The 27,171-nt window shown below is 36.5% G+C and overlaps 1 protein-coding gene across 1 annotated transcript in view; it reads left to right on the top strand.

The window, feature by feature from the left end:
- Window positions 1-25,842, top strand: part of RP1 (RP1 axonemal microtubule associated) — a 161,373-nt gene extending 135,531 nt beyond the window's left edge. The window contains exons 47-57 of the mRNA XM_077784119.1: window positions 9,365-9,572; window positions 11,121-11,180; window positions 11,488-11,666; window positions 12,219-12,441; window positions 15,592-15,746; window positions 15,884-15,959; window positions 18,090-18,168; window positions 18,379-18,664; window positions 20,227-20,305; window positions 23,034-23,109; window positions 25,773-25,842. Of these exons, the coding sequence (XP_077640245.1) occupies window positions 9,365-9,572; window positions 11,121-11,180; window positions 11,488-11,666; window positions 12,219-12,441; window positions 15,592-15,746; window positions 15,884-15,959; window positions 18,090-18,168; window positions 18,379-18,664; window positions 20,227-20,305; window positions 23,034-23,109; window positions 25,773-25,842 (1,491 nt within the window). The remainder of the gene's footprint in view (window positions 1-9,364; window positions 9,573-11,120; window positions 11,181-11,487; window positions 11,667-12,218; window positions 12,442-15,591; window positions 15,747-15,883; window positions 15,960-18,089; window positions 18,169-18,378; window positions 18,665-20,226; window positions 20,306-23,033; window positions 23,110-25,772) is intronic.
- The last annotated feature ends 1,329 nt before the right edge of the window (window positions 25,843-27,171 follow it).

Raw genomic sequence — 27,171 nt, 5'->3', positions numbered from 1 at the left:
GCAGTGTCCTGAGGTCACAAGTAGGAAGCCAGTGATGTCCACATCCCACCACACTGACAGTGCTGCTATTTTGTGACTGCAGATAAACCTTCTCTTATGGAAAGTGTGCCTGACATAATGATTAAATAGGTGCCAAATGTCATTGATCCAAATGTATTAATCACAGCGCCAAGCTGTTGGCCAAGTTACTGTTATACTGAAATGAACACTACATCAATCTGGTCATCTTAGAATCATAGAATTGTTGAGGCTGGAAAAGACCTTTAAGATCAAGTCCAGCCATTGACACAGCACTGGTGAGTCCACCACTGAACAATGTCCCTGACTACATGTTTCCCTGGGCAGCCTGTTCCAATTTGACAATAATTTCATTGAAGAATTTTTTTCCAAATATCCAATCTATACCTCTCCAGGTGCAACTCAGAGTAATTTCCTCTTATGCTGTGGCTTGTTACCTGGGAGAAGAGACCAGCCCCAACCTGGTTGCAGCCAACCTTCCCCCCAGCCTCCTTCCTTTCAGTCAGTTATAGATAGCAATCACATCTCTCTGAGCCTTCTTTTCTCCAGAAGCCCCAGTTCTATCAGCTGCTCCTTACAGGATTTCTGGTCCAGACCCACCACCAGCTTCGTTCCCATTCTTTGGGGGAACTTGCTCCAGCACCTCAATACCTTTCTTGTAGAGAGGGGCCCAAATCTGAGCACAGAATTCAAGGTGTGGCCTCATCAGTGCTGAGTACAGGGGGACAACCACTGCCCTGATCCTGCTGGCCACCCTATTTCTGATGCATGCCAGGATGCCTTTGGCTGCCTTGGCCGCCTGGGCACATTCTGGCTCATGTTCAGTAGATGTCAACCAGAGCCTTCAGGTCCTTTTGCACCAGGCAGTTTTCCAGCCACTCCTGCCCAGTCCTGTAGCATTGCATGGGGTTTTGAGACCCAAGTGCAAGACATGGTACTTGGCCTGGCTGTACCTCATGCAGTTGGCCTTGGCCCTTTGATTCAGCCTGTCCAGACTCCTTTGCAGAGCCTTTCTGCCCTCTAGCAGATCAATATTCTCACCCAGCTTGGTGGTATCTGCAAACTGACTGAGGGTGCCCTTGATCCCCACATCCAAACCATCAGTAAAGATATTAAACAGGACTGGCCTGGCTGCTGAGCCCTGAGGAACGCCAGTAGTGACCAGCCACCAGCAGGATTTAATTCCATTCACCATTAACTCGTTCACTCCATTCTCTCTGGGCCTGGCCATCCAGTCAGACTTTACCCAGAGAAGAATGCACACATTGAAGCCATGAGCAGCCATTTTCTCTGGGACAATACTTGGGAGATTGTATCAAAGGCTTTCTTAAAGTCCAGCTTAACAAATTTCACAGCCTTTCTTTCATTCACTAAGGAGGTTGCTCTGTCATGGAAGGTCAGGTTGGTCAAGAAGGACCTGCCTTTCATAAAGCCATGATGGCTGAGCCCGATCCCCCTGTGTGTGTTGTATGATGGTACTCGAGGTGATCTGCACCATGACTTTCCCTGGCACATAGGTCAGGCCTGCAGTTCCCTGGATCCTCCTTCCAACCCTTCTTGTAGAGAGACGTTACATTTGCTAATTTCCTGTCAACTGGGACCTGTCCAGCTAGCTGGTACTGCTTGTAAGTGATGGATAGAGGTTTGGTGAGCACTTCTGCCAGCTCCCTAGGTACCCTTAGGTGAATCCCATCCAGCCACATATGTGTGTCTCTGTGCTGTAGCAGGTTGCTGGTCCTTTCCCCTTGGATTGTAGGGGCTTCATTCTGCTCCCTGCCTCTGTTTCACATCTCAGGGGGCTGGAAGATCAACTGATCTTGCTATTAGAGACTGAGGCAAAGATGGCAGTAAGTACTTCAACCTTTTCCTCAGGCTTTGCCAGCTCTCTTTGTGGCACTCGTGGTTGCTTGCACTCCCTCAGGGCTTCTTCTGTACATGGGGGGAGCTTGGCCACCACTGGTTCTGGTCCTGTGTCACCTGCTGTGGCCTGAGCTGCGGGTTCAGGGGGCTCTCTGCTACCCCTGAGGTTCCTTTGGGAATATCCCCCTTGTGCCACACTGCAGTGTTCAGCTGCTGATTGTGCCAGCACCGGAGTGGCTCACCTTGGCCACTTGACTGCTACTTTTGGTTACACCATGTTTAAATCCATTGAGTGGAAGGATTAATCAGATGGGAACTAGGAAAGTACAGAATACCATCACAGTGAAGGAAAGGCTGATGAAGGTTGTTAGTGAGGTGAAATGCAGAAAGAAGGAACATTACTAAAGCTTTATAACATCCTAGGAGACAGTGGCAAATACCTGAGTTATGTGCAGTTCTCACTGATACCTCCAGGATGGTATTTCACAGTCAGTGGTTACAATCAGTGAGAGATTTATAAGGGACAGAGTCAGAACATCCCACATTCTTGCAGAGTGAGAAAACTTGTAAAACTTTGCTGCAAAAAATTAAAAACTGGGAAAAATAAATTAACGCTAAAATTAACTGCAAGAGGAGAGTACTTCATTCTGTCTACATAGATCCTAAAAATAAATCATGTAAGTGACATTTCTAAAGCTGAAATGCATCTCCCTTACTTGACTGTATTGTACACATTTGTTCTAACATGATTGCTTAAGCATCTGCTGCAGAAAGGGAGTAATGGTTACCTTCTCTCTTCATTTGGACATTTATCTTAAAATGAAATTAGTTAACCTCAGAGAGTACCTGCTGCTCTTTTTGAAAGAAATTGTCTTATTATATAGACTTATTTTAGATAGGCCAAGTTGGGTAAGTGAATTTTATGTCCTGTTCATTTCAGGGTTTTGATAAACAAGGTAATTTTAAAAATAAAATGCAGCTAAATTTATTAGCTTTATTTATAAAAAAATCTTAAAATAGTTATGGCTAATACAAGCGTGCATTTTTCAGGAAATAAAATATTTAATCATTTTCCTCAATGCAGCAAGAACTAAGTTAAATTCTGTTCAAGTTAAATAGTTTAGAAAATATATCTAACTCCAAATGAATGGCTACCAGTGATGAAGTTTAAATCTATCTGGAAAGTTGTTTCAAAGCTTAAGGATACTTGTTTTTTCTTATAAATATTAGAGATTCACACTGTTTTCTGTCTAAATTTGTCTAACTTCTTGGAATTGAGTTTTTTCACACTTTTGACTACTAGTTTGGATAGCTCTCTTACACCAAATTTCTACTGCTTTTGACAGTATTTATGACAATAAGAAAATCCGTATGCCTTTGACAAGTTAAATAGATTATTCTGTTTGATTCACTGAAAGGAAGGCTTTCCAGTGATTTATGAACTCTCACAAATCTTTTCAGAGCACTCTTCAATTTAGCACCCTGCTTCTTCAAGTGTCATAACTGGAGATTGTATTTGCATAATCTCTGAAATCTTATTTTCTTCCAGATAAATCATGGAAATACTAAAGAGCATAAGCTTATTAACTGGTCTCACTGCAATGAGATGTGCTTGAAAATATTATCTTTTTTACAACTTCACTTGGAGACATACAAGTTAGACATTTTATTATCCCATTATTATATTTGATTATAGTGTCTTAATCAAAATATCATGCAATGATATACATTTCTGAAGTTGAAGAAAATGACATTCATGCTATTTTCTTTGCCTGTTAAACCAGATCTCAAACTTGGACTGTTATTAAATCAATCCAACAATCAGGCTACGTCAGATGCTATTGAATCTGTCCAAAGTGATGGCTGTCTTATGTTTGTTTGTGTTTTGTTGATCCTTTTGTTTGATTTTTAAATCTCTTTTGTTTGATATAATTTATGATTACAACTTTGGATGTGGCTGATGATACTGATCTATCTAGCAGTCCTTTTGCATTTTATTAAATACATTTTAAAGTCTGATTGAAATGTCTTTACCTAGTTAGCAGAATGTTTATAGCTACTGATCATTATAAGATGCCTCTATTCTTTCTTACTCCTGTTGCAGTTTTGTGCATATAAATCTCATTTCAAAAAGATTCCTTTCCAGTTATACTAAGATTATTAAGATCAGTGCAGGTTAAATATACTTGGGGCTTTTTACTACTCCTAATTCTTTCACTGATTCTTCACCAATCCTGTTGAAGACTGATAAACTATGATAAACGTGGGTTATCAGAGACCTCTAACGATTCATTCATTATAATCTACATTACTTTTTTCATGCAAAGAATTTATAGCTGAGAATTTAGCATAATACAAAAGCATGCTTGCAGAAATGTGAGTCTAGAAGGAAATTTGGGGTTGGCTTTTTCAGATGCAAGAAAACCCCTGTTTTTAAAGAAGGATAGAGAACACTACAAGGGTACAGTCAGAGGCACTGTCCATCCTTCCTCTGAGCTGAGCCAAGGCAGTACTTCTACCAATGCTTAATCATCACTGCTGCTTACCACCCAATATTTCCAACTCTGAGGTCAGCTGGCACAGTGACATACATTTGCTCTGTCCAAATGTTTATTTAGTTTAAGCAGTTTATATAATTTGTGATTTGGGCTTTTTCACTTGGTCTGTCTTGATAAAATTTTGCTGGAGCTGATTTTGTGGTTTTGATGACCTAACTAAAAAGGTGCTAACTTCCATCTAAGAGAAGGTAGTGATGTGACCAACATTTGGGACAGGGTGGAGAGATTCTGTTCAGCACAACTGGAAGAGCCCACAGGACCACAGTCTGAAGGGGCATAAGTATTTTCTCTTCTTTCTCATTTTACAGGATTGTTTACACACTGTTTCTGATTGGGCTCAGTGTTACATGGGCCTTTATTTTGCCTTCCTGTGTTAAAACTCCTTTGTTTTCAGTTTCTCCAGATTAGCGAGTGAGATCAAAATAATCAGGCAGCAAATCAATAGGTTCACTAAGCTTAATAGAAAAGGTCCTTTATCTAGACACTCTGACTCCTTTTCCAATAAAAGCCTATTAAAATGATACTAACATTAGCAGTATGGGAAATCACTTGTGCATACAGGTTGATGAAATGAAGCATATGGTGTGTCTTGACTTGCCATTTTCAGTTCTTCTGGGAATATCATCATTAACCAACCATCAAGTCTCAATACCAAGCCTGTAAAATGATTGGCATTTATAAAGGTAAATATTGCACAGTGACTGTTCAAATGCTTCTGTTACAAGAGCTATTGCAGCTGCTGCAGACAGTGATATGTTGCCAGCAATGTCACAGAAGAGTACTGAATAAAGTCATAATAAACTGGGTCATAGATTCAAAGAAAAGGCTCAAAGTGTGGATCCCTGGAAAAGAAATAAACATTTGAAGAAAATCTGGAAAGGAGTTAAGAAAAAACCCCAAATTTTAAATATTCTGAAAGGATTGCTAGAGTTATTCTTATAAAGGATTTTTTTAGTCCTTAGTTTCTTAGCCAGGAAAGTACCAAAAGAAGTACCAAAAGTACCAATTCTGCAATTTGCTAGGTCAGCTCTTCTGGCTCACAGAGAATGTGTGGCTCTACCATTGTCAATCTTAGCTGCTCAGACTGGGGAATATCTTTCTTTCTCCAGGCCATGTTAATTAAGAAAATTTAGTGGGCTGTACATACATATAAATTGCTTTAATGCTATTCTGAGAAAATTAAATATAAGCTCTGCTGAATTGGACAATATGTATTATTATCAATATTTAAGGTAACTTCTCAGTTCAAACCTAATTTGCTAGTAGTAACTAAAAAACAATTAACATTTTTTTCCCTAGGGGAAAATGATAAATTTCATATTCTATAGGTTTGCTTATCTTCTGTGTTTTTTCTTCCCATCTCTTCTCTTTTTGCAGAAGAATTAACCCTCCAGTAATTTAGAAGGTCGCCATTTGTAAGTCAAATAAAAGATAGAGTATCATGTGACATACAAGACCTGTGAACAACTCGAGTATTTAGAAAATTTTATGCCTAATCCATAGTCTCAGATGAATCTACAAAAATATTATCTAAATTATTAATAATAATTGAATTTCATAAAATTAGAATGAAATATATGTCATAATCTCTCTGTTTGCAGACAGCTTGAGAGGAGAAAAGTGAATTAAATTTAGCAAATAAATTATCTCGAGCCAATTGTTTTTAGTTCTAACAATTTTAGTTGCTGATCTTTCTCTGTTCTTTTTTGGTCTCTTGACTAAAATAAAGCTCATTACACTGTGTAGATTTTCAAATGTACACATAAAGATAAAATGTAATCTTGTCTGCAAGGTGAGTTTACCCCAGATGATACAATTTCTAGTCTATATTATAATAGTTCCTTAACTTCCCATTTATTAGTCTGCTAATTTGACCATGGATTTCTGAGATTTTACATCCTCTAAAGTGAGCTTGTTAAAATGGCACACTGACAAGTGATAAAGTGCTGTGTCTAGCACAAACCAAACATTCAAAGTCTTTACAAATGTTTATTCCATCAAAATATACTTATTTTCATAGAAAAAATGAATTGGAAACCCTTTTGCATCTTAACTAGTTTTATTTGTGGCAGGATCCTCCAGGTCATGGATAACCCATAGCACATGCTGTCCCTGATTAATTAAGTCACTAAATTAATAAGTACTAAGAATTTGGTAAGCATCAAACTTGGTGCAAGTCAGACTCAACTACTCTTCTGGGGACAGCACAAGTCTAGAAGCCAGCAGAATATTGTCTGTACTTTTCCTATATTCCTAACTCTTCTTTCCAAGAATGGATCACTGACAACAGATTTTTTTGGAGATGCGGATGATCATGCCACCAAATTAGTCATTTTCAGGAAAACTCTTTTCTTTTAAAAAGAAATTATTCCAACAAGTATCTGACAAGCGCTTTCTCATGTGTTTCCCATAAAACAATTGTGCTCGTTTCAGCTGGGGTGGAATTAATTTTCTGCACAGTGGCTGGTATGAGGCTCTGTTTTGGATTTTTGCTGAACACAGAGCTGATAATAGAGAAATGTTTTTGTTATCACTGGGCAGGACTTACACAGAGCCAAGGCCTTTCCTGCTTTTTGTTCTGCCACGCTGGTGAGAAGGCTGGGTGTTCATGGGAGGGTGGGAGGAGACACAGCCAGGACAGGTGACCCCAACTGACCAAAGGGATATTCCAGACCATGTGGCATCATGTTCAGTATAGAAAGTGGGGGAAGAAGGAGGAAGGGTGACATTTGGAGTCAAGGATGGCATTTGTCTTCCTAAGTAACCACTGCAAGTTCTGGGGCCCTGCTCTCCTGGATATGGCTGAGCACCTGCCTGCCTATGGGAAGCACTGAATTAATTCCTCATTTTGCTCTGGTTGTGTGCATGGCTGCTGCTTTCTCTATTAAACTTTATCTCAACCCACGAATTTTCTAGCTTTTACCATTTGCATTCTCTCCTTGATCTTGCTGGTGAGGGGGCTTGGATACTGCCTGGGGTTAAACCTCAACAATCATGCATTACTATAAGCATAATAATTTGCAAGAACTAGCAGCAATTTTAGGATAAATTTTTGCATTTTGTGAACTTAAAATATTTTTTTACTGACAGACACATGGGGTGTGTATGTTTCTTACTTCAGTCTGTGTTTGTCAGTCATCTCCTAACTGTGTGTATTTTTAATGTATTTCATTTAATAAGTGTAACAAATTCATTTTATTCAGGCATGATGGTATTACTTTACCAATCCAACTAAAACTGGAATAAAAGAGTGATCAACCTAATATCAAAATAAATGTAAATTAAGAGTTCAAATTAATGATATTCAATAATCAGATTAGTCCAATAGGTAATAAAATAAAATGGTTGTGTTGACACTAAACCTTAATTTTTTTATTTAGCTAAGGAACACATGAAGAGGAGCCTCTTTTCCTGCAGTTCTGCACTCCATCTAGAATTTCAGTCACTCCAATGTATTTGCTCTGCTGTTAAATTCACTAAGCCGCTGATAACCTTGACTCCTTGTGAGGAAGTACAGCTATTCAAGCACCTCTTTCAGATTTTTTCTTTAATGTCATTGTCTCATTTTTCCATTTCACATGATAGCGTAAGAGTGATAATGCACATTTGTTGATTAGATGGTACATTGTAGCAGTTTTTGACTAACATGACCTTTCTGTCTTGAAGTTACAGAGTAATTAGTAACAGATTGATTGTTATTTTTAGGACACTGTTAAAGGTGTGGTTCACAAACACACACACTTTCAAATTCATATGTACAGATACTAATGAAAAACAAGAAACAAAAGTTGAACAACAAATTTCAATTTTTTCTGTTTCTGGTGATTCTTTTTAAAGTGGATAGTCATATATTATCTGCAATTTTAAGCTCAATATTTGAGCTTATGCTGTGTCTTATTAAGTTGCAAGCTGGTTAGGCTCATCTTTGAGACACAAATCTTTCATCAGTTCTTCAGCTGGAAGACCTGTCCAGGAAAGACTAGAGGTGGAGCAAGAGGACTGCTATTCTCTGTTTCATCTCTGAATAAGCCTTTAGGGGTTGCTCTGGTAGAGCAACTTCAGTGTGAATTGCATTTGGAAGACTGCAAGACCTTTCAGGACTCAATCATTATTACTACCTATTCCCTTCAAAACCATCTTTACCTCTTTCAATCATGCTGGAAATTCCATAACAAATAACACTAGCTTTCAACATTTATCAATCCCAGTAGAAATAAGATGATAATTCATAAATCTATAAAGCAAAAAATGTGGAAAGTCTCTGTGTTGAGAATTTAATGTCTGTTTTTCTGATGAGTAAACAGGAAATAAGTGTAACACTCACAAAAAGCCAGAATCACATATTGTGAAATTGTTGAATGTCTGATGTATCACAATTTTCTTTAGGAATCTTACTTCATATTCTAAACATTGTAAAATTATTGTGGGTTTTTTAATTGATAGAGAATAGCAGAACTTATTTCAACATAGTTTTATTTAATATTTTTCCTTCCATTCAATTACTTATATTGAAACTAATCCTACAAGTTAATCCAAATCTGGAACCAAGTTTGTAATTCTTTAGAGATTCCTTCTGTGATGCTTGTTTCTACCTTTCTCATTCCCTGTATTTCATTTCTGAAATAGCCCTTGGGCTAATTAAGCATCAATTTTGGGAAGGAAAATTTCTCATTAAGTGAGCATAGGCAACTTATAGTTCTTTGTGGGCAAAAAGGGGATTTAACTGTAAATTGCAGAACCACAAAGGGAAGAAATACTTCTTAATGCAGACATTTAACATGGTTAAACTTGTCATCTCTGGTTCTGTTGTTATTTATTGAGTTAATAAAAAAATCCTGATTTTCTTTTCACTTTCATATTTCAAAATACCCTAATAATTTAGTTACATGATTCTGTTTCCGTATGACTTCTGATTCTGAATTTTTCAGGTGGATATTTTTCAAGTGGAGGCAGTAGATATTGGTATTCTGCACAGGATGGTTGTTGAAAAAGGGAGAGGCTCTGACTGGCTTCTGGAGAAGATTATTGTGAAAGAGTCAGCATCTTCAGGGACAGAAACACTGTTTATGGCTCAAACATGGCTTAAAGACAGACATGATGGAAAAAAATCTGCCTCAGTAATTCTGGATGCCACAGGTCAACACTATCTTCAAACTATCATCTGCTAAGAAATTCATTTCAAACTGGAGAATGCAGCTATATGATTTGCTTCTACAAACAAGTTGTGATTTAAAATATTCCAGTAGAACATTGTCATTATACAGGGAATTAGTGTGTCTGAACACTTTGAGTTTTAGTACCACTTAATAACCCCAATTTGCCAGAGGATAATTTCTGCTTTGTTACTCTAGGTTTTCAGTGGTGTAAATGCCAAGAAATCTGTCCTATTCCTTTTTTACAAAATCCTACCTCTCCAAGTCTTACTTCTACACCTACAAACTATTTTTTAAGCTTCTAATACCAATTGCTAGGCAGAGTGAAAGCAAGGTAAAAAGCAGGGAAAACTCTGTTTAAGCAGTGGAGAAAATTCCTCCATTGTATGCAAGATGACTAATTTACATTATTTATGCTACCCTGTTTGGACAGCTTTTGCCAGAAACTGGAGACACTTTTGACTGACACCATGTGAATAATCGGGCCACAGAGGAGCAGTTTTGATCCCACTGCCTGTGACTCTTTGTCAAGACAGGGAGGGAATGGACATCCTCCTTCCCTCCCTGTGTCATGGCTTCAGTCTAAGCGTGGCTTTCAACACAATCTGGTGTGCACATTCCAACCAGATCAGTAGGCACCAAAGCCCAGAATGTACCTCTAAGAGAGATATATTTATTCTCCTGCCTCTCAGAGAAGTTAATTGACATTACAGATGAGTCCTTGGATTGTAAAGCATATTCTAGATTTATTCTTTCTAACTCCCTGGGCATTTGCTGGCACCAGCAATAGCCTTTTGAGACTGAAAATTCAAGTTCAATCTATTTCCTCTGCTGTATGATCTCTAACTTTTGATCATTTGAAACCAGAAAAAGAAAAAAAAAAAAAAGGACGCAATTGTTCATGTGCAAAAGCAAATAATTTCAGCTTTGGTTAAGTTTGTATGTTGGGACATCTCTGAAAAAAACAAAACAAAACAAAACAAAAAATAACCTAAAAGGCAATATTTAGTTCCGTTTCTACTAAACTTAATTGATTTGGACAAATGTCCCTGTGAGTTTCCTTATACAATAATTGACAAATCCAGTCTTGGTTATGAACTCAAAAGAAGTTAGTTCAGGTTTACAGACAGATTTGATCTACACCAAATCCTGATGAAATCAGTGGGGACTCATATCTTTGGGAGGAACATCAACCTCTAGAATTGGCATTAAAGACATCCAATTAGTGCTCATTCATCCAGAGCAAAAATTGTACAAATGAAAGAGAAATGCTTTAAAATGAAAAATACTTGAGTCTTCATGTTACTACCATTTTCCTAGTAAAGAGCCAGCCCTACAGACAATTTATTTAATAGGATGATATTTAGATGATGCTTAAATGGAAAATCACACTGTACATTTCCTAGTTAAATCTTTAATCTAAATGATATAATACTCAGTCAATTGCCTCACTAGACATGAATACAGACCTTTATTATCATATAGATAATGTTTTACAAAAATAACAATTTTATCTTTTTTTTTTAATTAGAAGTTCGGGAGAGGAGGAGTACATCTGCCTGGCCTTTAGGAAGAGAGCAAATGAATTCAGGTATAACTTCTGTCATTACAATTACTGTTTTATTAATCAGTTCTGAAATAATAATGTGAGAATATTCTCATCACAATATGTCATTATACTTAGTAGTACTGACAATAGTTTTCCCTTTGTCATAGTAAAAAATGGTGACAAACTTAGGGAGCTGCTCAATAGCCAGGTGACATTCTTATAAAATTATGTTCCCCATGTAGAACAAGGCATGTCTTAGAAATTTTATGTCAGATAGCTTTGTTAATATATGAAAATAGAAACATCTTTAATATTTTTTCCTTTTGTTTTCTGTATTTTATTTGTTCAGAAGGCAGATGGAGGATTTATTTCACAAAGCATCAAGAAGAAACAAAATCAGAATTTGAAAAGTTGTCAGAAAATATATCCAAGATGGTTATGGTTTTTTATGGAAGCAACAGCAAGTCAAATCCAGTTACCATGGAAAACAAAGTGGAACATCAGACTGAGAACCAAATAACATATGATGTAAAATAATACATAGATTTGCCTATATTTAAATTTTCTTTGAGTTTTCTTTTAAAGAGAAGTAATCATATAGTGATGTAAATATTGTTTTTATTGTTTGTATTATTGTTTAAATATTCAAGAAAATCAGAGCTGAAATTTTCAGTTGCATACCATATTTTATTTTTAATTTCTGGCTTTCTCAAGTTGATGATCAAGCATATTCTTTTTTTCCCCCAACAAATAGTCATAGTTAATAATGCATGTCATTTTAAATGACATTAACATTACTTATTCACATTAGAAATCATTGGCATGTGTAATTTGAATTTGATAGAACAATTACAATGACTGCTCCTAGAGGATAAAGCTAAAATGTCCTTAAGTGCCTACAGTCAACCTGGTTCTGCTGCTTTTGAAGTGAATGGGACTTTTAGCACCAAGACTGATGCAAAGGGGTACAGGACTGCGCTGACTCCTTTAGAGCCAGCTTCCTCTCTTCCTGTAAACTACCTTTGCATTTATCTGCATACCTCTGTTTGGATGCTAACTCAATGCTTTGTTGATTCCTAGATACATTTGCCATCTGATTTGGGAATGCTTTATAAAGTGCGGCTTGGTCTCCAGAGTCTGGAAAACAACATATCCCAGTTGTCTCTTCGTCACTTTAAAATACAGAACACATCAACCCTGGATACCTTTAGTCTCACCATAAATAAAACACTTCCTCTTTCTCCTAATGGAGACAGATGGATTGAATTCCCTATACAGTGGCCATTAAAAGAAGCACTTTCTGGTAGGTATAAATCTACTTCAAAGCAGTAGAGTGGTTCAGGAGGTTAACATGTCCTAGTATTACAGTAGAAACCTTTATCAAAACAGAAATTTTTATTGTCTTTATTTAATGATTCATAGAGACTGGATAATAAGTTAAAAGGTATGAAAGAAAATATTACCCACTCAGCTTAATTTCTGTCCCATAAAGTGGGACGTGCAATATTCCCTTGATTGCACAGAAATGTTATTATATGCTACAAAGAACAGTTTCTTGCACTATTGTAATATTTCTACTCTCTTTTGTTTAGTTCTCAGCTGCTCATATTGCTGACATTAACAACATCATTTTTTATAGTTCATTTACTATTATGTGATTTTGTTGTTTGCAGATTCCAAACAAATATGAGTAAATAACAGCCCAAAACTATATATAAGCTTCAGCTTTATTACCTTTACATACTCCAAATATTTATGCCTCCTAAAATTAGCTCAACAATTCTTACATTTATCATCTTGTTTAAGTAAAATAAAAGAAATCTTTCAACCTAAAATCCACCCTGTTTCCTAATGTGATGTGTACTGAATGCTGCCATATGATGGAACAAATACTAACTTAATTAACAGACCAAATAATGATGCTTAATATTCAAATAATTTGTGCCTGGGTTTTATGCAGAAAAAAATTAAATATTTGGGTAAAAAATAAGTCAGCTCATCTAAAGTGAGCTGAAGTAGACGTAAAATGAACTACCCCACACACTTTGGATTGGAGCTTATGGCCCAGTTTCAGTGAGGTCTCTGCATCCAAAAGTAAGTATGTGAATAATCTCAGTAGAAGTAACAGAGGATGAATTTTGGGGTTATTTTGCATATTTTGGCTGCAATTGAAAATCTAAAATTTGTATCTGGTCTTTAGGTTTTATATTGCTTAGAGGTGTTATTTTGACTTGATAACTTACAGAGTATGGGTACAGAGCAGGGCTCAATGGCTTTCATCTCCTACACACAAGATTGAAACAAAGAGGACCTTCAGATTAACATAAAGCACATAAGTGCGCCCCTTGCAAAGGACTGATCACTGTCACATGCAGAAATATTCAGGATACAGGGACAAGTACACAGAAATGAGGAGAGAAAGATGCAGCACGGGTGATAAAAGTGGGGTGAGATTGGAGTCCTTATGACCTTGGCTCTGTCACTGACCTTTGTTGAAAAAATAATTTCCCCATTCTTTGTTTTCTTTTTTCTTTTTCTGGTTATATATTTGTTCTTTGCAACTATTCTGAAATCAAGAGACAAAAAAACATCACAAACAAGGAATAGGTGTTATGTTATCTATAAGTTCAAAATAGCTAATTTCTGTGGGTTTTATGTCTTTCCATCCATGTTTTAGATATTTTCAAGGAGGGATTTGTAACCACTGAAGAAAAAAAAGCTAGGAGAGTGATTCTCCCAATCTTTGCCATTTTTGTCTGAGTGAGCTTTAAGCAGCTCCACAGCAGGTGGTACACGTGGAGTTCAAAGTGATCTTTACAGACAACTTTACTTGCAATTTATTGTGAAAACCAGATATGCTTTTTGACAGCTTTCTAAACCTAATTTATTTTCTCCCTTTTATCAGCTAAAAGCAATACCAGTATTGTATTAATTGGAATGGAAAACAGCTAATCACACTCCCTATAACCAGAAGCCATGTGATGTTAAATTTCAGATACAGCTCTGTCATTCATAGAGTGCCTTAGTATTTTATCTCAGTTATATTTTCCTTTAAAAAAATATTGTGCTTTGGCTTGTGATGAAGCATTTGCTAATGGCTAATTGAAGCCATCAAAATGCAGTTGATATAGTACAGACCCTTGAGATCTGGCAGTGCACACTTGTGCCTTTGGGTGTATTAATGAGCAGAGGCCTCCGGCTGAGTATATACATAAGTAGTTTCCCTTTACTGTACCTTCCTTTGAGATGCTTACACCACAGGAATCCCCAGGGTTGACATGGTGCTGTCTCTCCCCTCTCACACACAGGGCAGTTCAGAAGGTCAATTTTGCACTGCTGTAGGTTTTAAGACAAAACAATTAAATATTGAAAAGGTGAAAAAAAAACTATTATGCTACTTTCAAGCTGATTATTCCCATAAATTTAACAGAGAGCCATAATTCATAATTCATATTGATATTATGAAATAATTAGAATTTTATACAATTAATGGATTTGTAACATTCATATATGTCACGCTTGTTGTATGTAATTTCTTTTCAGAGACCCATTTAATCTTTCCCCTTTCCAATTCATTCAGTGCACTAGAGAGATAAAAGCTTGGTTGCTACACTTGTGATCTGGTCACACTACCCAAAGACCACTATTTAAGCATTTTAGCCCTCCTACCCTTGCCTACATCAATCTCTCTCCATTGCCCTCTGTACAATGGACTCTCCCAGTGCTATCCTCTGTATGATCTGACCCAAAGTTCATGAATGCAACCTCTCCACTGGACTCCAGTGCACCAGGTCCATGACAAGTCACAGATATAACTTGCCTTGGCTGAACTCACCTGGAACCTCCAGCCAAGATGGGCAGAGGATGCACTGGTCAGATCATGCCTGAGCTACATCATATGTGCATCTTCCCCTAGTTCTCTCTCTGCCCCCTCTCCTGCACAGACTTTGGTCTTATGTTGTCCTCTTATTCTCATTCCTTCTCTGGCCCTTTCTCCTTCTGCCCCCAACTCAATCACCAGGATGGATCTCAGGTCTTTTTTACTGTTTGCTGCATCTGGGATTCTGGACAGCTCTGCCCTATGCAGATGCTGCAGAACCTGGTCAGAGAGGGCACTGCCTGAGCTGGGGCTGTGCTCAGCTTCTACCTTGTCCGCTCCTGTAGGGCAGGTCCACTTTTGCTGCTTTTTGACACAGTGATCCAGGAATTAAACCTTCAAAATGCAATCCTTTCATTTTTGTTTTGGGCTGGTCCAGCCTCACTTCTCAAATTTCAAATCTGGGAGGTGGTAGCAAAACAATTATGAAGAAAATTTTGCAAAAACTTGAGTTTTGCTATTATTTTCAAGTGCTTGAATTTTTATTAGATGTCTCTGTAGAATGCCATGTTGTCAAATAGGTGTTCAAGGTTGTGGCAAAACCTTAACAAAATATCTTTTTGCTTTATATTGCAGTGGTTACATATAATCTAACAGTATTTTCAAGAAATATTTTGAATGAGAGAAATTTAGTGCATATGACTGCATGCATATACGGTACTCGTGGTGACACAGGAGACAGATCCCTTCTCCAGTCATTGCAGAACGTACAGCAGGGAGAGAAAAATGAGGTACTCTGTCTTAAAGTATTTTAAAATTTACCCTTTAATCCATTTGTATACTTCCTACATATTATTTTCAAATTTTCCCATGAAAAGAAGTTAAGAAACATGGTTTTATCTTACAATACTGAATACTTTAATTTTAGTCACTTCTAGTTATCGTGGATGCTGTTGACTTGGGAGAGCTGGAGAAAATTGTTCTTTTGATCAGCAGTAAAACAGGTAAAATACTTTTTGCTTTCTAAATCAGTCATGTAAATCACACAGCTAACCTCCTCTTAAAGACAACAAAGTCACTGCCAGAGTTAAATCTTAGTTAATTCCTTTTGGCTATTTTTTCTAAAGCATAGTGTTTTATAAAGCAAAATCCTACATTTTGACAAATTAAAATCCTGGGATCTAAAGGTTATAATAGTATTGCATCAAGAAAGTAATTGAAGATGAATATAATTATATTCTGCACTTAATACATGTTCTACTAATAAGTTATCTAGGAGAATGATTATTACTCAAGTAAGAAATTGATATTGTTTAATTTTCCTTCTGTGAGTCAATTATTTTCACTGTTTCTCCCCCAGTTCAGTTTTCTCCCTGCAACACTCAGAGACAAATTTTACCTCTGTTTGGAAGTCAGCAAGTTTTGTCACTGAACTTCCTTAAAATTGTTTTGACTTCAATATCTCTCTGCTTTATCTGTAGGATGGCTATCATGCTACTAATTCAAAGAATTAATTATAAAGTTTTTTGAAATCCGTTAATGAAATTTGCTATATAATTGCAAATCATTAATATGCATTACACTTGACCATTTTCAGACAGTTTTCTAGGGAAGCAAGGGTTCTATGTTTGCACTTTATCCATCTTCTTTTTTTTTTGTTTGCTCATCTGGAGGCTCCTAATAAAAACCTTTTAGGCACAGCACCCAATTTCAACCAAGTATGTGAGGTGACATTTGGGCAGGGAGCATCCATGAGCTCCTTGGCTGGTCACACATCCTGTGCCCAGCACAGGCTGCCTTGGTCACCCCAGGGGGACACGTGTGGAGGTGCAGTTTCTCTGTAGGGGAAGGAGAAGGAAAACCCTGCCATGCTGCTGGCGGGAGCAAGGCGTGCAGTTCATGCTTTTGTTTCCCCGCAGCTTCAGCTGTGAAAGTTAACTACAGCCATCTGTCTGAGTGACAGTCACTGAATGTGGCAATTGTGTGTAGCCAAAGGGCACCATGGAGAATGAGACAAGCAAGTCTTTTCCATTCAGGTTTGAAAACACAATTCACAAAGGAGGGACATTGGGCTCATTGCCTCTGTTTGTGTTATGAAGAGAGAATCGGGATGATGTATAACAGATATTTCTTCCAAAGGAGTTACTTAGATGATAAAACACTTTAGATGAGTGAGGGTGTCCATATTGTAACTAGGCTTGTTTGAACTGAGGCTAGTTTAGACCAAGACTTTGAACCAAAAGTTCCAAACCCCATAAAATATCTTTAAAGTCAGATCTACCTTGCAGGACTGATCAGTTCAGGCAATGTTCTCTAGTGCATTTATACTTTCATTCCTTACCAGAGCAAATTTTTAAGATGAGATGGTTCATGATCCCTTCCTGAATCTTCTGACTCTCCCTATGCATGTATCTTGGCAGGTCATGAGGTATAACACAATGTCTTGGATTCCTCCACAGAAGTCTGATATCCTATTGATATAATTAAAGGGAGCTGGATAGTACTAGAAGAGATGCAGTTCGTTGAACAGATCTGAAGTTACAAATAATAGAAGGGAAAATGAATAGTCTTCATGACTAAGGAGTGGCAAGACACTCAGTCCATGCAGCTGAAGCCCCCAATAGAAAATTCAAAAAGGAGTGTAAGTCAGAGAGCAATTTTTCCCAAACAGCAGAGGGATACAATGAGCTGCCAAACTCCCCTCCTACCTGCCACCTAATGAGATCATCTTTGTGCTGCATGTGGAATAGGGCTCCAGTCCTCTTGTCAACCAGTCACTGAGGAGGAAGCAACAGACGTGTATTTCTGCTCTTCCTTCTCAAACGTGCCTGCCCGAGTCATGCTGAATCTTTTCTGCATGCCCGTCCAAGGACAGCGAGGACAGTACTCCTTTGCTTCACTAAGGACAGTACTCACTTTGCTTACTCCTAAATTTCTAAGTTGAGGTTTACAAATAGGAACAAAATAAAGAATCTTGTAGTTGTTCCAGCACTTTCAACTCAGTTGTTTGCATTCCTAAATTAATGAAAAAATGAAGTTTTCATATAGTAAGAATGCCATCATTATACCAACAACACTCTACCTAATTTTTGTCATGCAATGGAATGTTTTCACTATGATCTCCTTCTTTGCAGACTGCAAATTGGACATCAAAAAACTGCATGTGCAAGAAGCTGCAAAGGAGCATCCTATCTATGTATTTGAAGTGAATGAGTAAGTATATTGTGTAAAGCTAGTATTTTTTTTAATAGCACAATACTTGAAATTGCTGACACTGAATAAAAGTGACTGCCATAGAGTAATTCTTTCAATAGATATTTTAAAAATATGCCCATCTTTACCTGTTCCACATAAATTAATAGGATTTTTTTCATGTAACCTATTATTTACTTATCAAAAAATAAATGTGGTTCTGTTTTTCAGAGAATTTTCTGTGAATGCAAATAAGCCCAAAATACAGAGAGAAATTCCAAGATCTTTTGTTATTAGAGGAGAGGAACAAAAGAATGACATAGATAACAACTTGAATGAAGAAGGAAGTAAAGTAAAAAAATTGACAGAGTATACTATTAAAGTGTATACAGGTGACAAAAGGGGAGCAGGGACTGATGCCAATGTGCATATTATTTTATTTGGGAATGAGGAGAAATCTGAGGTATTTCAACTCTCTCAGTCACTGGAGCATCAGAACCCCTTTGAAAGAGGAAAGGTGAGTACACAGATTTTATAGGTCCATTTCTGTACCGGAAAAGCAGACATTAAATCTATGCAAGTTCCTTGGAAAACTTGAGGCATTTATTCTGTTTTCAACATCACTATATGAGGTATAGTCTTATCTTGCCCTGTGTTTCTTCTTTCCATGAGATTCACCAAGGAACATTTTACTTCTATTGTATCTATCTGTCTCTGCTGCTCTTCTGCCTATTAATCCCAAATATATCTTCATACTGCCTCCACTTAGTGCCCAGTTATGTATTTCCTCATTCTGAAATGCACAGCATGAGTTGCCTGAACATGTGTGTACACCATCCTGTGCTCTTGCACACACCTTGAATATTGTGCATGAGAACACATCAGTCTCTTACCTCCCATCATTTTACTTTGCCATGGAAACTGGTGCTGCGAGCATCCCTGGGTGTATAAGCCTAAAATCAGGTGAAATGGAACCATACACATCAGTCTGATTCTAAGATCCATCATGCTTTAGGCTGTTTATCAGAGACCCTTATTTCAGATACAGACATTTGAATAAGAATGCAGATTCTCTGCATGACGTCCTACTGCCTTAGCTGGATGTTTTCCTAATGTAACAAACATATTATTCTGGCAAAGAAATTGCTCTGTTTGGTCACCACCTGTGCAATGCAGTACAATGATGGTTACCCTTAAGTTAAAAAAAAAAAAAAAATATATATATATATATATTCTCTGTAACTTTCTCTTGTGAAGATATTGAATGGTAATGACTAAATAATTAGAACTCCAGTGAAAATATGTCCCTTAAGAGATCTACCTCATTATCTCCAGCAATATTAATCATCTTTTTACCTGGAATTAATCTAAGTTTCTTCAGCCAGGTTATCTGTGAGATAAAGACATTTACCCATGAATTGTCTTCCATACTGAGGAGGATAATAAATCTAGCTACCTACAGGCACAAGGAGCAAGTAAAAAAGTGTCTTCTGTAGTACTTCCGTTTGCCTGGTACTACACAGGAGGTGTCATTACCCTACAAAAAAGAACAGTAGATACATAGAAATCCTGTTAGCTATCCAGCTAAGTTGATGAATAGCCAGTGATGTCAAAGGTCTTAGGAAAAACAGATTTCTTTTTGAACATCTGCAATATGAAACAATGTAATATTTAAAATTAATATATATCATATTTAAGAGGAATAATGGTTAATGTAGTAAAAGCCTTTAACTTTTCTGTTCCTGAATTTTTATTTATGAATCGTATACTAAAACCATTTTAGAAGACTGCCAGTTGAGGATTCATGAGACCAAAAATGTTTTCACAGTAGATGAAAGTCAAGAAAGAGGTAGGAATTGTCATACTATAAGTTGAAAAATGAATTTTTTGTGTTGAAACTGGGACCTAATAGGAGAGAATGTGTGTCACACATCAGTTGGGAAAATAAGCCACATTAGTGGTTCTCTTATTCTGAACTTCTACTATTACACTTGAATTGGTCTCAGAAGTAACCTAGACAAATATGTAATCTTCCAAACATTATATCATATTTTTAATAATTATATTTTAATATTAAAGGTTGATACCTTCAAGATTAAGACAAAAAAATTAGGCAGCCTACGTTCAATTGAAATTGGCCACGATGGGAAAGGATTTGGTAAGTATTCTGTTTTCAGTAGTCGTGCAAACATCTTCTGCTTAAGGATCTGCCTGACATTTGGAAAGGTGCTTGAAGTCACACTGCTGCTACAGATAGCTAATACAAATCTGTGTACAAATGAGGTCAGCTTTACTGCCCTTGTTTTCACCCCCTCTATCACATTTCCCTTGACTATGCCACAATTCTTTTTCTAACAGATCTAGTTAAAATAAACCTCAGATAATTTTATCCTTCAAACATTGCTCAGCCAAACCCCTTATTAGATGTCTTAAATAAGATAGGATTGAATTTTCAAACTGCAGGCTTAACTTTCCATGATTTGAGCAAGTCTGGGGACTCTGATCAAAGCATGCTGTAGCTCCCTCTCACACCCATAGATCTCCTCTTGTAAAGCCTGAGAACACCAGTGTGCACCAGGTCCTGCCCTGATGTTAAGTTAGGAGGTAGCTATAGAACATAACCACACATGATGATGGAAAATGTTTCTGTGAACAGTAATCTCTAGACTCTGAATTTTACATAAAAATAAAATGGGAGACTCAGGCATATAATCTTTTTAGCTTACAGTTAATAGTGTTAAAAACCCTTAGGGATATGCAGCTATCAAGATATATACACACATACAGAGATATACAAACACATACACTGAATTTTCAGGGAATGCATAACTTGAATCAAAAAGGGTCTGATTGCATTAAGATATTCTAGTCAGGTGAAGTTTGCTTAACCCATCTCAAAGAAATAGGTTTAGGTTTAATAATATCTGATTAATCTAAGTTAATGAGGCATCATAAAGTTCCAAAGGGTTTATCATTTCTAGGATGAACCAATAAAAATTCTGCAATTCCTATTTGGAGAAAGTTGAACAGCTTTTTTATTTTCCTAACCACCCAGTCATGTCATATATTTCACGGTGTTGAAAACAGAAAAATCACTAAACCTGTTGAAATATCTATAATAAACAAGATTGTCCTGCTGACTTTCATCTTATTTGTGATAACTGCTATGCATGCACACAGTTCATCTTAGATCTGATGTGGGAAGGGAACTCCACAATTGCAGACTTATAGCACTGAGAGTTGCACAGAAGTCTGCAGGTGAAATAATAGATTGAACTTTTATTTCCTGAATCCTGATCTATCAACAATATTATTATTTTTCCTCTCTGTGTCCTGATCAACAGCACACAGCTGCTAATAGTGCCTTCCTAGCACAGCTGGTGTGTGTTGAGTCATCTTAGACATGACAACCTTCCTCTAAATATTTCTCTGAAATTACCTCCAAGTGTCTTTTGTCAAATCAGATGTTATCCCCACAAGCTTCCTGAAATGTTAGAGTACCTCTTTGAGATGTTCTGTTTGCTAATATATCCTAGCTACCTCTGGATTTCTCCATACCTGGAGACTTTAGTGAGGTCTGTTGGAGTTTTGTCAATAAAGGATGAAGCGTTAGATTTTAATCTTTGCAAGAGAGCAAACTTACCTTTCTATTCTTTTGTAAAGGGTCGTGTAAATTTGAGAGACTGTAACATTTTGCTGATGATCTTGACTCTGATTTAGAGATTTTGTGAAAGGTCATCTATTCCAAGTAGAGTCTATGGTATATTAAAGCATTCACAAGATTTCATTAAAAGAGTTTCAAAAGTACTTCACAATATCAATAAATGGATTTTGCGAATTGAAGGTGGAATACCTAGACACCCTTCATGGCCTACTTAACCCAGCTATTTTATTGAAAATGTCATTGAATAAAAAGAAACATTGCTGTACCTTTACATTTTATCCAAACTGACACTATTTGCAAATATTTTTATATTACATTTTTAGCATGTGCAATTAAAATTTAGTATTTACAAATAAAATATTTTATTGGTTTTAGCCTACTTAGTACTTCATGCAAATATTTGAAAACCAAAATAATTATATATGATCTAGTTCTTTATCTCTAGAACACGTAAAGAGTACTAAAATGTTGTCAATTGCCAGCAGTATGATCCCAATTAGTTTTAAAATGTTTTCCTTAAGTATTTGCATTGACAAACACAACTAAAGATATCAGCACAGACATTGTATATATAAAATAAAGTTTTGGTTTTAAAATATTAATATTTTGATATTCTATGAAATAAAATTCTATATCACAACAATTTAGGTATTTCTTCACACAAAAAACAGGAGATTAAATTAAAATATTTAGTATCTTAAAGCTGAAACAAATATGAGTGCTGACCTAAATGAAAATGCTATTCTAATTCATGAGTGCTGAAAAAATAGGGATATAAGAAGCATTCTGTTTCAACACTTGGTTCACATCCATATCAATATATTAATTAGAAAAAAGTAGTAGAATGCCCACTAGGGGTGCATTTTGAGTGCATTTCCAAGTACCTGAAAGGGCAAAATGGGTTTTCAAGAATGTATTAAATATTACCATGCACACTATTTCATTTGTCTTACTGCCTGTTCTATCCAATCTGGAAAAATAAGTTTTTAAAAAAATCCTCCATTACATTTTCTGTCAAAAACATCAAAGACCTTCCCTGTAAAACAAAGGGATGTTGATAGTAATTTGAATAATCTGTGTTTCAGTTTTATTATTGATGTTGAATTTACTTGGAAGTACTGAACAACATGGGGTTTGGGAAATGAAATTAGAAACCTTTCTTATGCTGTATTTGTGTTTTGATTATATTAAATTTGCTCTTTATTTTTTTTTCCTTCTACAGCAAGTGGCTGGTTTCTAGAAAAAGTGGAAATCACAGATGCAGCTAGGAATTCAACGCATTGCTTCAACTGTAACAGGTCAGTAGATCAGTCCATCATCACCCTGTACATGCTGTTTTCTTTTTCACAAATCTCTCAGTTGCTTCTGTCTGGTTTTCTAAGACAGTAATGATGTTTTTTTTCCAATGTTGTGTTCCTATCACTCCATCCCCAATGACGTTTGAACCCTTCAGCCAGCTTGAAACTAACTTGTCAGAAGAATTGTTAGAGGACAATGCTCGATTTTTCCACAGAATTAAAACTGGATGATTGTAGGAGAGAGAGAGAAAGAGCCATAATTTAATGCCTTTGCCAAGAGAAAGTATTCGTACATATTTTGAACACAAGAGGTAGATGGTGTCTGGTGAGCCATTATACAAGCATTAGCACATAAATAGCTCTGGCAAACATATCAGGGATAAGCAAACAGGCATGGAAGGAAATCAGAAAGGAGGACAGTGGAATATGGCAGCATAGATTAAAAACTCAAGGAATAAGTAATGTATTTTACTGAGCAAAGGCAACATTAAAACATTAGAATCCTTATGTTTCAATGCTTGCTTAGTAAGGGCCCAAGATACACTCATAAATAGGATAAAGACTAAAGAAAGCTTTATATAATATAATGTAAAACTGTAATGATCTAAATTTAGAAATATATTTAGGTAATGGGTTGCTTGGGTAAAGGGCTACTGATGTGCAAAAAGAAGGTGCACATCAGTCTGCATCAAACTGAAACAATACAATTTCAAAAATTGGAAATTAAATGGAAGGGTATACTTGGAGTGATTGTTCACTACAATATATCATTCACAGCTTGAAGAATTTCTGAATAAATAACTGATGCAAACATATTCATGTCATTCCAAGTGGAAATTAGCTTTTTAATGCATCTGGAGAACACAGAAGTGTGAAAATGTACAATCTACCTGTATCTAGAAAGAGGAATGTTACCTGGTAATCTGGAAACAGAAATGGTAGCCAAGAATATTTAATTTTATCCTTTCCCTAAATATTTCTGTAGACTTGACAATTAATGGAAGCCAAATCCCAGCCCCTGTGCCAAAAAAAGGTAACTTTTAAAGTTCTTGGATACTCAGTTTGTCTCTACAGTCTAAATCACGAGAGGGAGGGTCTTACTGACCTCAACACATTAAACTTCTTCCAACAGCAATAAACTTCCCTTGCTTCAGCTTCCTTCTAAGGCATGCTCAGATGCTCTCAAATCCTCTAAATACCTAAATCTAAGTTAGTGGGCATTAAGCAATGTTCTTAAACCACAAATATGGTTTCTCAGATGCACAACAAAATCCATGACAGGATTTTCAGGATTTGATGCCACTTCACCTCTTGCTTGTAAGGGTTCTCAGACCACACCAGTCAGAGGAAGATTCTTGCAGAAGATAGACTGCAGCAAACATTTTTTTCCAGATATTTGTGGTTTTTTTTCAATTTTATTTAGAATCTTCTAGTAAAATTGCAAAGATATATGAGAGACTGGCACACAGAAATTGAATCACATCATTGATATAAGTGAGTGACTGGCACAGATTGATCCTACATGCTGCTGATAAGAACATTCAACTGGGGCCTTGTTGGGCTATGTGCCTACCTTGAAGTGTATCAACCCACTCGTACTGGAAGTTATTTAGTAGGAGAGATTAGGAGGTTAACCCCAGGGCACTCAGTGACCCAGAGGTTCCTCAGATAGAGGAAACTCTAAGTTCATGGTCCTCTCCCAGCTGAGCCATGGAGGTCCTCATGGAGCTCCTCTTCTCATGGCCTACGGAGTGAATGGGAAATGGGCTCATTCTCTCCCACAAAAAAAGACTCCACCAATACAAATAATGTCTCTAAAAGACATTAATCACGGAGAAACCTGAATCCTTTGCTAACCCATTTAAATGCCTGTTATCTAGCTTTCCTAGGCTCTGTGACTTCCACTTACAGTTTTAGCTGCCAAAATCAGTTATGCTTCAGCTTGGACCTGTTTATCTTCAGCCATATCTCCCTGCTGCTGGATGGTGCAGCTTCAGATGCGAGTTACTTTCATGCTGTACTTACTGTCTGGGAATCCCTCCCACACATGTAGATATCAAATCACATAGACTGCCATAAACCTTCCAAAGTATAGAAGATTTTTAACTCTCTTTGGAAATTAATACCACTGTATACATGGTTCCAGTTAAAATCAGTCTACCCAAACTTTGGACTCAGGCTTGTTTCTCATATAATCAACAGTAAAAGCTCCATAGGTTCTTACAGAGCTAGGATTGGGCCCATCATGCAACTCAGTATTTTGTGAACCAACAAAGAGATATGGGAAAGAGAGTTCCTGGAATGAATTACAAGGACAATAACCTGCTATCACAGAACACATTTCCCTACTCTAAATTATCCTGATTTTATTGTCATTCTTTAGATCAATTTACTAGTTACCTATGTGACCAAAAAATGAAATTCATGTGTATTTCATAAATATATTAATAAAGTTAATTACACTTTAAATTTACACATATGTGAATACTAAACCAAAAATTTTAAAAGTCACTATTTTCTTCAGATTGTTGTTTTCTTCTCAACAAACCAATGTAAAAACTCTTAGAAAATCAAAAGTGCAGAACCAGGCTCTCACAAATTGTCTGTTTCTTAAGTTTTATATGTGCTGTGTCTATGACAGGTTTTTATGTTTTTCCCTTAAGGTGGCTCTCTGAAGATGAAAATGATGGCCTCACCGTAGTGCAGCTTTATCCACAGCTGCTTGATTTCTGATTCTTTCTGAGTGTGATGCTTCTCCAAATCCATGCTGATTTGATTTACTTGTCTTTTGTAATTCTGAAGGCATTGTAATTATTGTGAAGAAAAGTCAAAACAATGTATTAAAAACATCACAGTAAATGAAATATGTCTAATGTGAACACAGAATTCTGATCCTATTATAGATGCTCAAAAACTTTGCATGACAGAAATTTAGATATCAGAAACTTAAATCTGTAACATGTCTCTGTGGACTTGAACTGAGCAATCATAATTGTAGTAGGTAGTTACATATGTAGTAACATACTCAAATATTTGTGTTTCAGTAATGATTTGTGGGTAAGGTAAATTTAGCTCATTTCAAATCTATCAGTATGTATTTATTTGATTTTTTTTTTCATTTTCATCATTTATTAAAATTTAGATATTTAAAAAATAATTTCCCAAACAAACTGCAAAACCCTTCAGCCTTACTACATATTGCTTCTCTTAAGACCATAACAGAGAGTAAGAAAGATCTTGTTATTCAGAAGTTCACCCTGTGTTGGTAAGCCTGTCACTGACATTTGGTTGTACAATCTTGTAGCTGAGCCAGAACCTCAGCTGAGAATCTTTAGATCCAAAGGGTCTCTTAAGAGAGGCTGTTATCAGTGACACTGCAATAGCTTAGGCAGGCTTAGGCAGCTCCCTGCTCAGCTTGATGATTTTTGCAGTGCCTCTCCTTAGCTATCAAACCAGCTTTCCAGTGCTATATGTGTGAATGCCTTCATGTCAAAGAAAATCAACAAAAAAGGCCCATTTTTCTTTTTTTGCAAAAGCACACTAAAAAAAAAGTATCTAGCTATAAATGCACAAATTAATGTTTTATTTGGTAGGCTTTGATATTGCCAGAATTGACTTAGGAAGGATTTAGGATACAGACAAGTCTGAAATGTAATCAAGACTTGCACACCACCTGAAGTTTCATGTGTGTGACCAAAATACAAATATTTTATATAAGCTATGCAAGGCATCCCTCTCTTAATCAAGGACTTCACGTTTTGTACCTCCAAAATCTAAAATCTTTCTGAAGATCCAAATTTTAGACTTGTTTCACCCTCAAGCAATTACCATGTTCTTGGGCTCTCTATAATTATAAGAAATAAATGAGTTTTTAATCTGTGTTGATAAAACATTGTCTGACTGTCTTTTTTAATATGGTTAATGTTTATTTACTCACACTATTATGTGAAATTAGGACAGTTGGCTGACATCTGCATGAGTGATGAGATCTCTGTTGCTACCTTGACACAAGAATAAATAATAAATGCTTATATTTGGCCTTGGTAGGTAACATAACTTTTA

The sequence above is a fragment of the Lonchura striata genome, chromosome 1 (genome assembly GCF_046129695.1).
Source record: "Lonchura striata isolate bLonStr1 chromosome 1, bLonStr1.mat, whole genome shotgun sequence".
NCBI lineage: Eukaryota > Metazoa > Chordata > Aves > Passeriformes > Estrildidae > Lonchura > Lonchura striata.
Note: the sequence above shows the minus strand (reverse complement) of the source record. Positions and strands in the feature narration are given on the sequence as shown.